A 15,390-nucleotide genomic window follows, 5' to 3' on the forward strand; every position below is an offset into this window, starting at 1 on the left:
ATATGATACCTTATATTACATAGAAGCAAAGATGTTGCAAGATCTTTTCAATTTTATTGTATGTTACACTGAAAAGAAGGTTGAGATGGAGGTGGGAAAGAGAGTAAAACCACTTCAAAACAGTCTTTGTGCTTTTTGGTTTTGGTTGTGTGCATATTATGACATCTAAGCTCCAAAACTAGAGAGGAGGGTTGATTCACCTGAGTAAAGAAACTAACCATTTAATTTTGTAGAATTTTTTTGTATTTCATTCTATAAATGCTATCTTACCTTAAGGGTTGGCTACAAGAAGAAAAAATATTGGAAGAAGCGACACAGAAAGTTGCCTTGCTACATCAGAAGTACAGGTAACATTTCTAAAACTCTTATTGCTTAATTTTGATGTGATTGCTTCAGTAGCTCAGGAACTTGGGATTCTCAGAAGACAGTTGGACTAATTTCACATCCCATTTAAATGAATTTTTCACTTATCTGCATTGAAGTTACAAGAATTTTGCTGAATAAAAGCAAAAAGAGAACAGAATGACCGTTAAACTGAATGAGAAGATTATGCTTGAAAATTAAGAATACAGGACACAATTACATAGTGTGATTTCACCTGTATCATGTTTCTGAAACTTGTTTATATGAAATTGTGACCCAAGTAAGGATGTTTCTTGATAAACAACATTGGCAGATACTGAGGGCAGTAGAAATGTAGAGACAGTCGCTGTGGCAGAATGATTATGATCTTAAGGTAGCTAAGATGCAGTAGTCCAAGACAAAGGAAAGTTAAGTTCTCTGTTGTCATTTCATTAGTGAAAAATGTTTGTGACTATGTGAGTAATACTTATTATTTTTTCCTGTATTCTTTTAAAACAAGTTTGAAAGTTTAAAATCCATTTCTCTTTGAAATGCTTTTGTAACAAGATTGCATGGTTAGGGTTCAGCAGAAAAAACTTAATCTGCATGACATTAGGGAAAAGTGAAGAAACAGAGATTGGTGATTGAAAAAGTATTGAGACACATAAGAATGAACATGACAGGATTTTGCAGGTAGAAAATAATGTCTTTTATGAGATCAACTGTGGCAGGTAGGGAAACACAAGCTTTTAATCCCTGTGACACTACTGCAAGTCTGTGAGAAAACTTTGCCAGTTGGTGCAATTAAAAATGTTACCTACAGATCTTGTCCTTCTCATGTTTTCAAACCATTACAGGTAAAACTCTGTCAGCATTTAGAAAATGAGATTGAAATTCCTGAAATGTGAAGCATCAAACTTCATATTGGTCCTAAACATGTATACTACAATAAGAGAAAGTCAGGTCTTAAACATGCATGCCAGAGTAGTCATTCTGATAAAGTAAGAAAATATGGTGACAGTGATGGATTTGAAGAAGAATGCGAATGACAGACAGTTATCACAGAGATGATAATTTTATCTGATCTTTGTTACCATTTACCCCTAGAGATGCCTGAAAGAAAGAAGTTACTAGAATCAAAGTGTAAAGGCTGAGACAAATACATCAGCCATCGGTACGGATGAAAACAGCATGATTTGGTGGTTGCCTGGATGTCTTGGGGGGATGCTTTTCAAGCTTTGACAGTGTCAGTCAGAGTAAAACAAAGGTGATCTTTTTTCTTATTGACAGTACTAGTTGATCATTGTTTTCATTTGTAGAGGCCTTACTCCTCCTGACGCAGAAATGTTATATATGCAAGAAGTAGAGAGAATGGAAGGCTACGGTGAAGAGACCTATCCTGCAAAGGTAAACAGAGCTTTGATCTTTATCTCAGTTGCTTTTTTTCCTTATGTAAAAAGGGATACTTCCTGCCAAAAATAAATAAAAACCAAAACCTGCACCACCCCTTTTCTCCCCCAGAATTGTAAAAGTATTTGCTTCTCATGTAACTTTGCTTTCAAAGACTTTTTTCTGTATTTGCATAATTTTTTGCAACTTCTTACAGGACAGCCAAGGAAGTGACATATTCATTGGAGCATGTCTTGATGGTATCTTTGTGAAACACAAAAATGGTCGTCCTCCTGTTGTATTTAGGTTAGTATTGTTCTTTGTTAAAGTATCTTTGTGCACTTCGCATTTTACGTGTGTTCCTCACTAGCATGAATGACTCTTAGATGTGTACTTACTCATTTGATAAACTTGAACATAGTCTTGTAGTTGTCACCCTATGTGAATACTGAAGTCCATGAGAATTTTTCAACATATTGACTGCAGGACGAATCTCTTTAACCATAGAATCATAGAATGGTTTGGGTTGGAAGGGACCTTAAAGATGATCTAGTTCCAACCCCCCTGCTGCGGGCAGGGACACCCTCCACTAGACCACGTTGCCCAAAGCCTCATTTAAGCCACATTAATTCTAAGAGATGAACATTTAATATGCATTACATTGCAAAGCACATATTGAGTCAAAGGATATGTGTTCTGCACATAGAACATCTTAAGTCCCGAGATGAGCACATCAATTTACTTAGAAATATTCAATTGTAAAATTATCCAGGATTTCCTTTCATATATTAGATATAAAAGAAATAGAGGAGAGTCACATGATAACATTTGTTTAATTATTTTGGATTTATACATTGTTTTAGTTTATCATTTAATGTTCCTATGGTTAAATTGTAGACAGAGGTGTGTCTGCAACTTGCCTAACAGTTAAAATTCAGTCATCTTGTGAAATGGCCTGGATCCCACTGACTTCAAGAGGGGTTGCTTGCACATCTTTGGACAGAATTTGGAATAATTTAAAAAAATACATATCGAGATTTTTTTTTTGTAATGAATCTTAGTAATTTTTAATTATCTCTACAGCAAGAAAGGCTTGTTCAGATAGATTGATATACTTTTTATTTGTCCTCTGTTTTTTATGCATATTCTTGGTGGTGATTCTGTTCTTCAGTAACATTTTCTGTGGTTTGAAAATCAGAGCTTGCCAGTCATGTTCCATGCCTTTTGTCTGCAGGTGGCATGATATTGCCAACATGTCGCACAACAAATCCTTTTTCGCATTAGAGCTGGCAAACAAAGAAGAGACAATCCAGTTCCAAACTGTGAGTAGTTTTTTACTGTTATTTTTTCACTAAGGCATCAGTAAATAAAAACACAAATTAAGACTGCTAATTTAACTCAAAGGATTAAAACCTACTTTTTATATATTTAGCAACTTTAAACTTCATGAGTGAGTCAAAAGTAATAATACTGTCTCTGGCTAGCTTTCTACAGGAAGACATTAAAAATCTAACCTTTAATGTTGAGTACATTGACAGGTTTGGTTCAGGTGGTCATAAACATTTTCATCCATTCCAGTAAAATTTCTAACTTTTTTTTTTACTTTTAAATATAAAGATAAACATGATCTCAAGAGCTTTGCTGGAATGGCCCACGGCATTCCTTGCAGAATTAATTTTATGTAGCATCTACCAGTTGCCTTTGTCAAGAAGGCAGCTGTTGACAATCTTATGGCATGATATATATATATACTGTAAATTGTCTTAGTGTTATAGCTGATAAGAGTGTCATCGACAAAAGACTTCTACTTTCAACTTTCTAATAAAATTGTTAGGCCCGCAAAGTATAGTTTTAGGGAAAAAACCTGGTGACAATAATGAAGTTATATAAAACCAAAATTGGTCAGTGCTAATTTAATCTTAAAAATTTCAGTGGCTTGTCTGAAAGCAGGTATGCCTGTTTGGCCTAATATGCAAATTTTGGTTTTGTTTTTTTGGCAGGAAGATATGGAAACAGCAAAATATGTGTGGAGGATGTGTGTGGCTAGACACAAATTTTACAGACTAAATAAATGCAGCCTGTAAGTAGAATACATTAGCAAAACTCTTGGTGCCCTTGAAGCTTCCACTGGGAAGTGAAATCTTCTATGACCTCAGTAATATATTTACTGTACCTTTTAGATGGTAGTAATTAATGACTTGGTGTTTTTTTCTTAATCTTTTTTGAGAAAATACTTATTGCCAGTTTCTCAAACATGTTCTGCTTTATAACAGAGGACAGTATTAAACACTGAAATCTTACCAAAAGTAATAGTGTTTGGCCCCTGCTGCTGGACAGATTTTAGTGCTTTGGGGGCTACTATTGCTAGAATGTTTGTGAGCTGCTGGAATCGTTGGGATTTTGGCCTGGGTTTGGGTGAACTGCTCTGAAAGGACACTCTAGAGGCTTTTAAAAGGGCGGGAAGTGTATGTGAAGCACTCCTGAAATGTGCTGGATTGACAGCTGGGAGGTATGTGGTCCTTTGGATATCCATGGAATCCGTATAGCTCAAGTAGCACCAGTGCAAAGTAAATTTAATACAATTCATCAAATTAAATTTAAATGGGCTAGTCTCCAACTTGTAAATCAAGGGCTGGAATTTGAGTTACTCCACTGGTACAGAACTTTCCTTCAGTTAAGTTACTTCAGCCAAAGAATAGAGAACTAGACCCAGTGAATTGTGTGTCATAAAAAAAGCGTGATCCCCAAATGTTCCATTCCTCTTATTTGTACACAAGATAGCAGCTATGGAGGGTTTGGTCCAAAATTTACTGAGGCCAGTGGAAAGATAATGGAATATTTTGTACCACAGATGACTCGCTACTGTGTTTAATGCTAAATTATTTTAGAAGAGTAAAATTAATTTGGAATAGGGTAGAACTCATACCTCATACTCAAACCTGGCTGCCTTTTGAGAGAGTAAGAAATATTGGTAGAAGTAACGCATTTGTGGGACTTGTGCATTACTATCTGAATAATGTCAGTTCTATAGTTCTGTATTGAATGTCAGTCTCTAGGATTACTTATTTTAATCCTTTCACCACAACATGGTTTTATTAATAGGTAAAGTCCTCAAAGAAACCTTTCTGATTATCTCTGTTCTAAGATTCCCTGTCATCTGGTTCTGCTGCTGAAAGCTGTCTTATGCATGCCTGTATTAAGTTCATGGGTTTTTTTCTTTATCTGTACCTACCTTGTCTTTAGAGACTCCCTGGACTCTCCACCTGAGGAGGGCACTCAGAAATCTTCCCTCATTCTTTCCCTTCCACGCTTTCCAATCCTTTCTCGTCCTTCACTTCCCAAAGGGTGAGCTGAAAAATCATCTTTCTTTCTAAAATCTGACAGTTCCTGCATTTGTATTATTCTGCTGTCTTTTGACTTCTGTCTTGCTGCAAGATGCAGAGTACAGATGCAGTGTAAAGTAGGGAAAAGGGAACTTAAGGTTTCTAAACCTTACATCCTGGAGGCAATCCAACAAATCATGAAAATTTATTACCGTTGGCTTGAATGTTAGAATATACACATGTTCATGCAGTATAGTCATGCTTTCCAGTTCCTGTAACATCTGTAATGTTATATTCTGTAAACAATTTTATTTCTGGTCTTGTAGAACAGGTAACTTACAGTATGAGATTTTAGATGGGGTTCAAAGTTGGAACTAGTCCCCAGTTAATCTGATGCTTTTTCTGCCCTGCTGCAGTGCTTCAGGGACATCTTTTAATGCTTCATAGAAAAGAGGCAAAGAAATAACTGAGGTATTTTGATCCGGGGTTTGTGATTCTGCCATACTGTCTGCAATGGTGGTTTATGCACAGAGCTCTTTCCTTTTGAGACTGTTGGGGAGGACTATTTTACACAGGGCCTGGCTCCAAGAAAGTAGAGTGACTTTTAACTGAACTTGGGAGCACTTTCCAAGGTTTGAAGTAGGTCTTGGTGGTATTAAGAATCATTTCTCACCATAAAATTTCTTCTGTAGACAAACCCAGCCCGTTACAGTAAACCCTGTTAGAAGGCGGTCTTCGTCCAGGATGTCTATGGTAAGGAGAACAAATAGTTTTATATTTGCATTTTTTGTAGAATCGTAGAATGGTTTAGGTTGGAAGGGACCTTAAAGATCATCTAGTTCCAACCCCCCTGCCATGGGCAGGGACACCCTCCACTAGACCAGATTGCCCAAAGCCCCATCCAACCTGGCCTTGAACACTTCCAGGGAGGGGAAGTTTTTATAGATTTCAATTAACTTTGAATCAGATATTAGCTCCCTGCAGTGAAATAAAATGAGCAGTGAGAAAGATGAGTCTGGTATGTGAGGAACTGTTTCTCGCTTGTAGAAAAAGCTGATACGTAATATCTGAATAATGGAATTAAAATAATTGCAATGAAAAATATTTTAAACACTTCTGTTTTTAGTTTGATTGCTCTATCTCTTGGAGACTCATCTAAGAGTCTTTCCTAGATGTCAGATGGCAAGATACAGTCTTGGGTTGGTGGTGTGTGGTTTTGTTTCTTTTTTTTAAACTATTTTTTGTATGACCTCACAGGAGAAACTTATATTGCAGATTTAGAGAAATGGTTTAAGACTAAGGCTTTGTGTGTGTGTATTATATGTTATATATTATACATATACTATTCTACATTATGAATTAAAAAATCTTCAAGACTTATTTTTAAAATAAATCATGAGGTTTTAACTAACAATAAGATACTTGCTATCTTAGCCCAAGCCTCAGCCCTATATGATGCCTCCACCACCTCAACTGCATTACAATGGTCATTACACAGAACCATATGCATCCTCCCAAGGTAAGTTCATTAAATCCGAGGCCACACTACACAACTTTAGAAGTTAAAAGCTGTAATTTGCATTTATAGCTACTTTAGCTAGAGCTGAATAAATTCATAAACATGGGATAGGTTTGTACTACAACACATTGAAGTGCTTGCTGCTACTCTAGGCATATAGACTAATTGAAAAAGAATCATAGAATCGTTTAGATTGGAAAAGACCTTTAAGATCGAGTCCAACCACTAACCTAGCACTGCCAAGTCCACCACTAAACCATGTCCCTAAGCACTGCATCTACACATCTTTTAAATACCTCCAGGGATGGTGACTCAACCACTTCCCTGGGCAGCCTGTTCCAATGCCTGACAACCCTTTTGGTGAAGAAATTCCTAATATCCAATCTAAACCTCCCCCAGCACAACTTCAGGCCATTTCCTCTTGTCCTATCGCTTGTCACTTGGGAGAAGAGACCGACACCCACCTGGCTACAACCTCCTTTCAGGTAGAGAGTGATAAAGTCTCCTCTCAGCCTTCTTTTTTTCCAGGCTACACAACCCCAGTTCCCTCAGCCTCTCCTTCTCCGTATCCTCCCCTATGGGATATGAGCACAGTTAGTTATGATAGCATATACAGCAACTATCGACTGTGGTCCCTTGTGAGTTTAAGCTGACCATCATTTTTTTGGTTCATGTACCAAACTGGTACATTAGGGCACTGTGAGATCCTTGGCAATATTGATCATAATAGCTTCAAAAAGTAACTGAGTCCCCAGACAATTCGGACAATTAAAAAAATTTTAAAAATTATTAAACGCAGGATGCAGGAGGAGAGAAGTTTCCCTCAGAGTTCACTAGACTACAAGGTGGTGCGGAATTCAAAGGCTAAGGAACTCTGCAAGTTATGGAATTGGTATACATTGGATTGAAAAAAGGAAAGAAAAAACCCCCAGCAAACCCTAATTAGAATTCTCAAGAAATGCACACTCCTAATCTAAGCAGTTTAGTGTGGAGTCATGGCTACTTTCTTTCCTTTTTTTTTTTTTTGATTGTTACACATTGTGTCTTTAACAAAAATGCTGCCCTGAAGGGCTTAATCTAATCTTTTGCAACGTTGCCTCAGTTTTGATAGGGACCTTCCAGTCGTACGAGTCAGCTGGATTAAAAAAATAACAGCTCCCTGGCAAGGGAATAAGCACATTTTCTATTTAAATAGTTACAGAAGTATTCATGAAAGTACAGGTATATAAATTAAGAATGTAGCTGAATTCTTCCCAATGTAGTGTTGGAATTGTTGCTGGATACTTGCTTCTGCACATGTCCTATTTTTGATCAATTTGTTCACAAACAAAAGAATTTTAGATTGTCAGCAAATTCATTAACATAAGTGTGGCAGTTACTTTGGTGAACCTGAAAAGTTAAATGGTGAAAGGCATCTAAAGCAATGACTGAATTGCTCTCTTCTGGAGCTTGGCAAATTGTACATTCAATGAAGTAATGGTTAAATTATTAAATGTATATTGGATGTATAAACTAATAGATAATTTTCTTTACCCATCAGAGTGGGTATATGTTAATGAGCAAACAATATATGGTGGTGGTTTAAACTGTCTCCAAAATTTCTGGAGAAAAGTTAATTTATTTTTTTTAATTTTTTTTTTTTAATTGAAAAGTCTTGTGGTACTATATCTACTTATGTCTGGGGGGAGGAGAAGAGTGAGGGGTTTTTTGTTTGGTTGTTGTGCAGGTGTTTTTAGTTTTTTCGTGCATTTTTTGTTTGTTTTTCTTTCATGTGGTTTAAACTGATATCATTAGGTTAGTGCAAACCCTGGTGTAGATGTTCTCTCTTTCAATAGGTGTGGTTTAAGATTGGTATGGATGTTGTTTAACTTGGACTGAAACTTAGCAAACCTATCCTAAACAGAAGAAAGTCATTCTTAAACTGAGACAATGTTTTCCAGTAGGAATTTGCATCATCTAAGTGAATGTAATAGGTTATTCTGGTATACATACCTTAGGTAGCAACAGCAACAATCCCATTTCAATACATAGCTAAGAATAACTGAGATTTTGCAAATCTCAAACATTGGTTAGCTGCGTCTTAATAGAGGATATATTTGTTTGATATCTTGAACATAAAGATTGTTCTTAAACTTTACTTTCAGATAACCTCTTTGTGAGCAGTCAGAATGGATACTACTGTCACTCTCAGACTAGCTTGGATAGAGCCCCTCATGACTACAGTGGTCGGATCCGCAATGGTAGTGTCTATAGTGCACATAGCACAAACTCCTTGAACAATCCACAACATTACTTGCAGCCGTCCCCCATGTCCTCTAACCCAAGCATTACTGGAAGCGATGTCCTCAGAACTGATTATGTCCCATCACATAGACACAGTGCACTAATACCACCTTCTTACCGTCCCACGCCAGACTATGAAACTGTGATGAGACAGCTCAACAGGGGAATGGTGCACACAGATAGGCAGAGTCATTCAATGAGAAATCTTAACATCGGCAATTCATATGCTTACAGCAGGCCTGATGCCTTAGTTTACAGTCAACCTGAAATACGAGAACATGCTCACTTCACTTCCCCACAATCTAACCATTATCCATTTAACCTGAACTACAGTTTTCATAGCCAATCCCCCTATCCCTATCCTGCCGAAAAGCGCCCAGTGGTTGGGGCAGTCAGTGTGCCTGAGTTGACAAATGTGCAGCTCCAAGCTCAGGACTATCCAGCACCAAATATAATGAAGACCCAAGTCTATCGACCGCCTCCCCCATACCCGTACCCAAGACCTGCAAATAGTACTCCAGACCTTTCACGACATATCTACATTAGCAGCAGCAATCCAGATCTTATCACAAGGCGAGTGCACCATTCTGTCCAGACATTTCAGGAAGACAGTCTGCCCGTAGCACATTCTCTTCAGGAAGTCAGTGAACCTCTAACATCGGCACGCCGTGCTCAGCTGCAGAAAAGGAACAGTATTGAAATAGCAGGCTTGACTCCCAGCTTTGAAGGAATAAGAATTAAAGAGAGGACCATGTCAGCTTCTGCAGCAGATGTGGCTCTTCCAAGAGTTATCTCAGAAGGGTCACAGCCCAACATTCTGATGGAGAGAACAAAGCAGAAAGAAAGTGAACAAGAAGAAAGTGTGAACTGTGATCATAAGAAAACCCTTTCAGATGCCACTATGCTGATACACAGTAGTGAGGAAGAAGAAGAATTTGAAGAAGAAAACAAGGCTAGTACAAGTCTTTCTCCTCTCCCTGAAGATCAAACCCAACTTTCATCCATTATGGGTGGTTATTCTCATGATTCAGTATTGAACTACCCTTATAGCTCTGTTGCTTCATCTGCTGGCCCCTTGCATATTCTTGAGCCTAAATTACATATTACAGAGACGGAAAAGAGAATGAAAGATATGAGCCCCATTCATTTACTAGTAGAAAGCCAGGTACAGAGAAGAGGGGAAGGACTGCTTACTCCGTCTATGTCGGAATCTGATCTTACAACATCAGGGAGATACAGAGTAAGGAAAGATTCCATAAAGAAGAGACCTGTGTCCGATCTTTTGTCTGGGAAGAAGAATATTGTGGAAGGCCTTCCCCCGCTAGGTGTAAGTGGATACTATTCCTCTTGTTTCGCATTGTTCTGTAGCGGGAGTTTTGTGGGGTTTTTTTGTTTGAGGTTCGGGGGTTTTTTTAATCAACCTGAGATGCTTTTAAAACATGTGAATTAAAAGCTACCTTAAGCTTGACCTTTATTTATCTGTTTTTTCCCTGAGTAACTTTGCCTAGCTATCTTTTATCCCCTTCTCTGCCATGTCTGAGTTCTGTTTGTATAGTCCTCCCACACAAATCCAGCTGTGCAGCCTCCATCCATCTGATGATATACCTAACCTGGCTAGCAGCTGTAGAATGAGCTAATTTAAAGTCAGTTCTAGATCCCAAATTCTGCCTTACCTATCCTTATCTGGAACAGAAGCAACTCTTTCCATTCCACTACCAACTTTCTAATCTTCCTCTCACTGAAAATCAGATGTAGCTGAATGTTTACTTTTTTTGATTCATTTGCTTTCTTCTTCTGACCTAAGAGGGGGCCCTGATGCATTAGGCAATGAATTCTTTCCTTGCATTCTCTTCTTTCCTCCATCCCTTCCCCTTTTCATATCCTTTCCTTTTTGCCTTCTCTTCAAGCTGTTTTTATCCCACTAAAGGTATTTCTTGCTTGCCATGTCTCTTTCTCCTGCTCCAATCTTATGAAGCCGTAAATAGTGAACAACTACAAGTTTCACCTTCCCTGTAATTCCCACCTCATAGAAACATCAAGGTCTGTGTGGGACTGTACAATTTCACTGGTATTCCTTACCACTTGTTTTATACTTTTGTTCAGTTTTGTGTAGTCTGTGGCATGTTTCAGGTGCTAATGGAGGAAAACCATTTTTATTATTATTTTAAAATTGATTGTTGTTAATTTTGCCTTCCTGAGTTAGTGTCAGATTTCTGCACAAATTGGACTGCAGTGGAACTACCATACAACTTCTACTGCTGTAGTGACTGTTACAGATGATGCTGCAAAAGCTAACGTATGCACAAGCTATGTATTTAAATAGTTACTGCTCTCACATTTTTTTGTCTGTCAGACTTGCTGTAGATGGAGCTGAACACAATGAAGTGAACCTTCATCAGCTTCAATTCGTTTTATAGTTGTGTATGTTTTTCTAAATCTCCTTCCTACTGTTTATTTATGTGGATATAGGAAAGAAAGGTGATACTTTTCTCCTTGTGTTCACATTTAGTCACTTTGTATTTTTTGGACAACAAAATACATTTTCAGACACTGATGTGTCTACCAAAATCACGCTCTGCCTTTTCCTTCTGATAGCTATGTAAATGTTCAAGTCAACCTTTGAAATGAAATTGATATTAAAATTTTTTCACTGGGAGTGTTCAATAAAATACTTGCTAGTTCAGTAACATTTAAGAGTGCCATTGCATAACAGAGAATGATACCTTTCTGTATTTAGTATTGAGATGAATATCCTGATACGAAAGCTGACCCCTACCAGTGTTTGTACATTTTGCTTTTCAATGAACTCTTACTGTTGTGTTTGTGTTCACTTCACTTTTAAATGTGGTCTCATCCTCTTAGCTTTGTCTTCCTATTCCTTACTACCATTTAGCTTTTAAAAGCATTGATTATCATTCAGGCAGCATATACGCTCACATTTTTAGTGTATTTTTGTTAACAACCAAACTTACCAACTGCAGGAATTAGGAAGTTTTCTCTTACACTTTTTTAAAAAATAATTTGAATTCATTTTCGTAAAAATCCCCCTCTGGTATTTTTCTCAAATAATGAATAGTAACTTCAATAATTTAGATTCATGGCCTGGTTCAGAGTTCAGATCTGTCTGAAGTTCTATGTTTATGTTTTGTATGTGCGGTTTGTTGCAAACTTAGTCAAACATTTAACTATATCCAAATATCTGAAAGGTATATGCTCATTGTTATGCCCGCTTGTAGGGAAGAAAAGTGCCTGCAAGCTGAATAGTCTAGCAAGGAAAAATTTTTATGTATTTTTGGGGCTGGAAAATTATTTCAGTTCTGTCCAAGAATGTTAATTATCCAGAATTGTCACCTCACACCCTCAGTTGTGAGCTTTGTAGGGAGCCGTATTTGTCATTCTTGTGCAGTTTCATTAACCTGTCTGGAATGAAGACAGACTAGTGTTGTGTCCTTGGAGGAATGTAGTCCCACCACCCTAATCTCTCACTGCAGTGCTTAACAAAAAAAAAAAAAAAAAAAAAGGTCAGAGCTGTTTGCAGAAGGAGTAGAAGGGGTCAAAGAAGTATCCTTCGCTTAATTGAACTCAGCTGGTTTCTGCTTTATAGCTTCATCAGATATGTAAGAATATTCACAAGTTTTAGCTTTTCTTTTGCAGGGTATGAAAAAGAACAAAAATGATGCAAAAAAAATAGGGCCTCTAAAGCTAGCTGCCCTAAATGGACTAGCTTTGACTAGAATGCCCCTGCCAGATGAGGGAAAGGAAGAATCAACAAGAGCAACAAATGACGAACGGGTACGTTGCAGTTTTTTAATGCTTTTACACCAGTTCTCTTTTACACCAATGATTTTTCAAAATGAAATGCATATGAATGGTGCTTTGTGTTGACTTTAAAACGCTTCAAAGAAATTCATACTGAGAACAGAAACAAAATGAAGAGTGAGACTTCTGATTAATAAGTCATTGCTAGAAATATTGGTTGTAAGACAAAATTTTTTTAAGAATTAAGATGACAGTGCTTCAGATTATAGTTTACCCTTTGAACATATAGGATACATTTTTGTGCCAAGTCTTTCTGTTTTCTTTCTTAATTTTGGGGTTTTCCAGACTGAAAACATGAAAATTAAAATTCTGAGTGTGACATTGAACTTAGTTGTAATTATTAGTAATTCATACAATTTTTACAATAAATTTTGTAGTTAAATTGCATCCCCAGGGTACAGCTTGTGCAGATTGTACTTATCTGTTTTCCTGAGATGGATCCCTGAAAATATAGATGGGACTTGTGTGATCTACAGAAATTTTAAGTTCAGTAAAAGATCTCAGATAACTGAGAGGGCATCAGGTTCTAGAATTTGAAGATCATTCTTTGAGAAATATAAGACTCCTCATCTGCTTGTGTCAGGGGAAACAACATCAGTAAATGTACTTCAGGCTGCCTCGTATATCATTAAATAGCTGCGGGAAAGTGAAATACAGTCAATATCCAGCCTGTGAAGGGCTACATAGAACAGTGCTGTCATCACATCTGACCAGGGAGCAACTAGATACACCAAGGTCTACGGTGATTATTGTACGTTCTGCAAATGGTGGTCTCTTTAGAATCCGGTTCTGAGCATGGTTGGGCATCCTCAGCTGCAGACCCCTCTAGCTCAATTTGGTGACAGTCACTGGGCAGTGATCAGAACCTGAAGGAACAGTTGTGCTCTCACCAACTGCAGTTTTAAGGAACAGGCCAAGAGAATGAATTGCAAGTCACACAGTAGAAATTCAGTCTTTGAGTTTGAAAGCTTGGAGTGAGATCCATGGGAAGGAGATTTGTCTGTTACATTTCAACACAGTTGAAGTTCTTTTTGAACTATATATACACTCCTTAAAGGTGCTAAGGGACAAAAATTAAGATTGTGTTATTGACATACAGTTCTACATTTAGTACCTGTGTTGGTTATTTCTTCTTATTTACAGCCATCATCTCTTCCTCGATTGACCTTTATTGAATTCAGCCACATTATTATTCAGCTAGCTCTGTCCAAAGTGTTGAGGTAAAAGAAGAATCCATAAAGTCAAGTTGTGAAAAAGACATGTCACTATACTTTATCTTCAGGCAGTCATGTAGAGGCAGAATAGATACCATGAAATGGGAGTAATTCCTAAAACAGTTGAGAAGATACAGTGCAAAGCAGACATGTGACATGAAAGGAAGTCCAGACTGCAGGTATTTTGGAAGATGACTTTAAAGTTAATTCAACGCCTGTTTCATTGCTCAGCTTCGTGTTATTATCAGTTTAAATGAGGGAATTTAGCCTAAAGATAATAAAGGAGTTTGTACAGTTGATGTATTGATGTGCAAATTGCATATCATCAAGGTTTTACACTTTCCTCTGCATTACAGATATTTGATATAAGACACTTTTCTGACCCGATGTTATGGAGCAGTTGCTGTAAGAGGCTGAGGAGTGTGAAATAGATGAAATTTTCTGGCTGAAATCGTACATATTATTCCTCTAATTATTGTTGGCAAAGAGATGCTGAAATTCCAGAAGTGTCTTATGATTTAGAAAGAACTTGGTTTCGAAAGAATAATTTGGGGGGGGGTGGGGTGGGTGAGGGGGAAAGAGCAGCTTATTAAATAACACAGATTGAATTATACTAGTAGAAAAAATTGTGGGCTTATACCCCAGCTGCTGCAAGAGCTTCTAAGAAGAGTTTTCTCCTGTATGCAAAGTTTAGTATCTTCAGTCTAAGAAAATGTGAAATATTGGCAGTAAATTATTAGCTCATTGACTGAGGCAACTGTTTTGTTTTACATTTTTAGAGTTTTTCTCCATTCAAATGACAAAATTGACAATTTTTTTTTTTATTACAAAGGTAAAAGAGACCTTTTCAAATGTAACATGCTATATTGAGCAGGAGGATTAATGAGTATTTCTTGTTCAAAGGTATTTGAGGTGGTTTGTAGTATAGCATAGCTATCTGTTTTGGCCAAATATTTATTTGCCCGACTGGGTTGTCTTTATGGAAACTATGAACTAATTTTTCTTTCACCAGTGGTATCCACAGTCTTTGTGACCTAATGAGGTATATCAGGCTTCTTAGTTTCCAGCTGAACAAAACTCCTGCTGGTTAGGGTTGCTTCTAATGTATTTTGGTATGTTTGTGAAAACATTAATAGCTGGAAAAGCATTGAAAAAGTATGTAGGAGAGGAAAATACATACATTTTATCCTTCATGAATTCTTTGTTAAAATAGACTCACCTTAGAACGTGACTTTGTATGGTTATCTGTGTTCTGTCTTTCAGTGTAAAGTTCTGGAACAACGGTTAGAGCAGGGGATGGTATTTACTGAATATGAGCGCATTCAGAAAAAAAGACTTATAGATGGTGAGTGCTCAATAGCTCGGCTTCCTGAAAATGCTGAAAGAAACCGGTTCCAGGACGTCCTTCCTTATGATAATACCAGAGTAGAGCTAGTCCCAACCAAAGAAAATAACACGGGTTACATCAATGCATCTCATATCAAGGTGAGAGAAATACTGT

The 15,390-nt window shown here is 37.3% G+C and overlaps 1 protein-coding gene across 3 annotated transcripts in view; it reads left to right on the plus strand.

The window, feature by feature from the left end:
* PTPN21 (protein tyrosine phosphatase non-receptor type 21) overlaps positions 1–15,390 on the plus strand; it is a 47,565-nt gene that overhangs the window by 21,881 nt on the left and 10,294 nt on the right. For 2 of the 3 annotated variants that reach the window (XM_075753746.1, XM_075753747.1), the window contains 11 exons: positions 277–347; positions 1,662–1,749; positions 1,949–2,037; positions 2,966–3,053; positions 3,732–3,811; positions 4,975–5,076; positions 5,747–5,807; positions 6,489–6,573; positions 8,718–10,183; positions 12,511–12,648; positions 15,153–15,374. In XM_075753746.1, the coding sequence (XP_075609861.1) occupies positions 277–347; positions 1,662–1,749; positions 1,949–2,037; positions 2,966–3,053; positions 3,732–3,811; positions 4,975–5,076; positions 5,747–5,807; positions 6,489–6,573; positions 8,718–10,183; positions 12,511–12,648; positions 15,153–15,374 (2,490 nt within the window). The remainder of the gene's footprint in view (positions 1–276; positions 348–1,661; positions 1,750–1,948; positions 2,038–2,965; positions 3,054–3,731; positions 3,812–4,974; positions 5,077–5,746; positions 5,808–6,488; positions 6,574–8,717; positions 10,184–12,510; positions 12,649–15,152; positions 15,375–15,390) is intronic. The other variant, XM_075753748.1, reaches the window with a different exon arrangement.

Source organism: Balearica regulorum, chromosome 5 (genome assembly GCF_011004875.1).
Source record: "Balearica regulorum gibbericeps isolate bBalReg1 chromosome 5, bBalReg1.pri, whole genome shotgun sequence".
NCBI lineage: Eukaryota > Metazoa > Chordata > Aves > Gruiformes > Gruidae > Balearica > Balearica regulorum.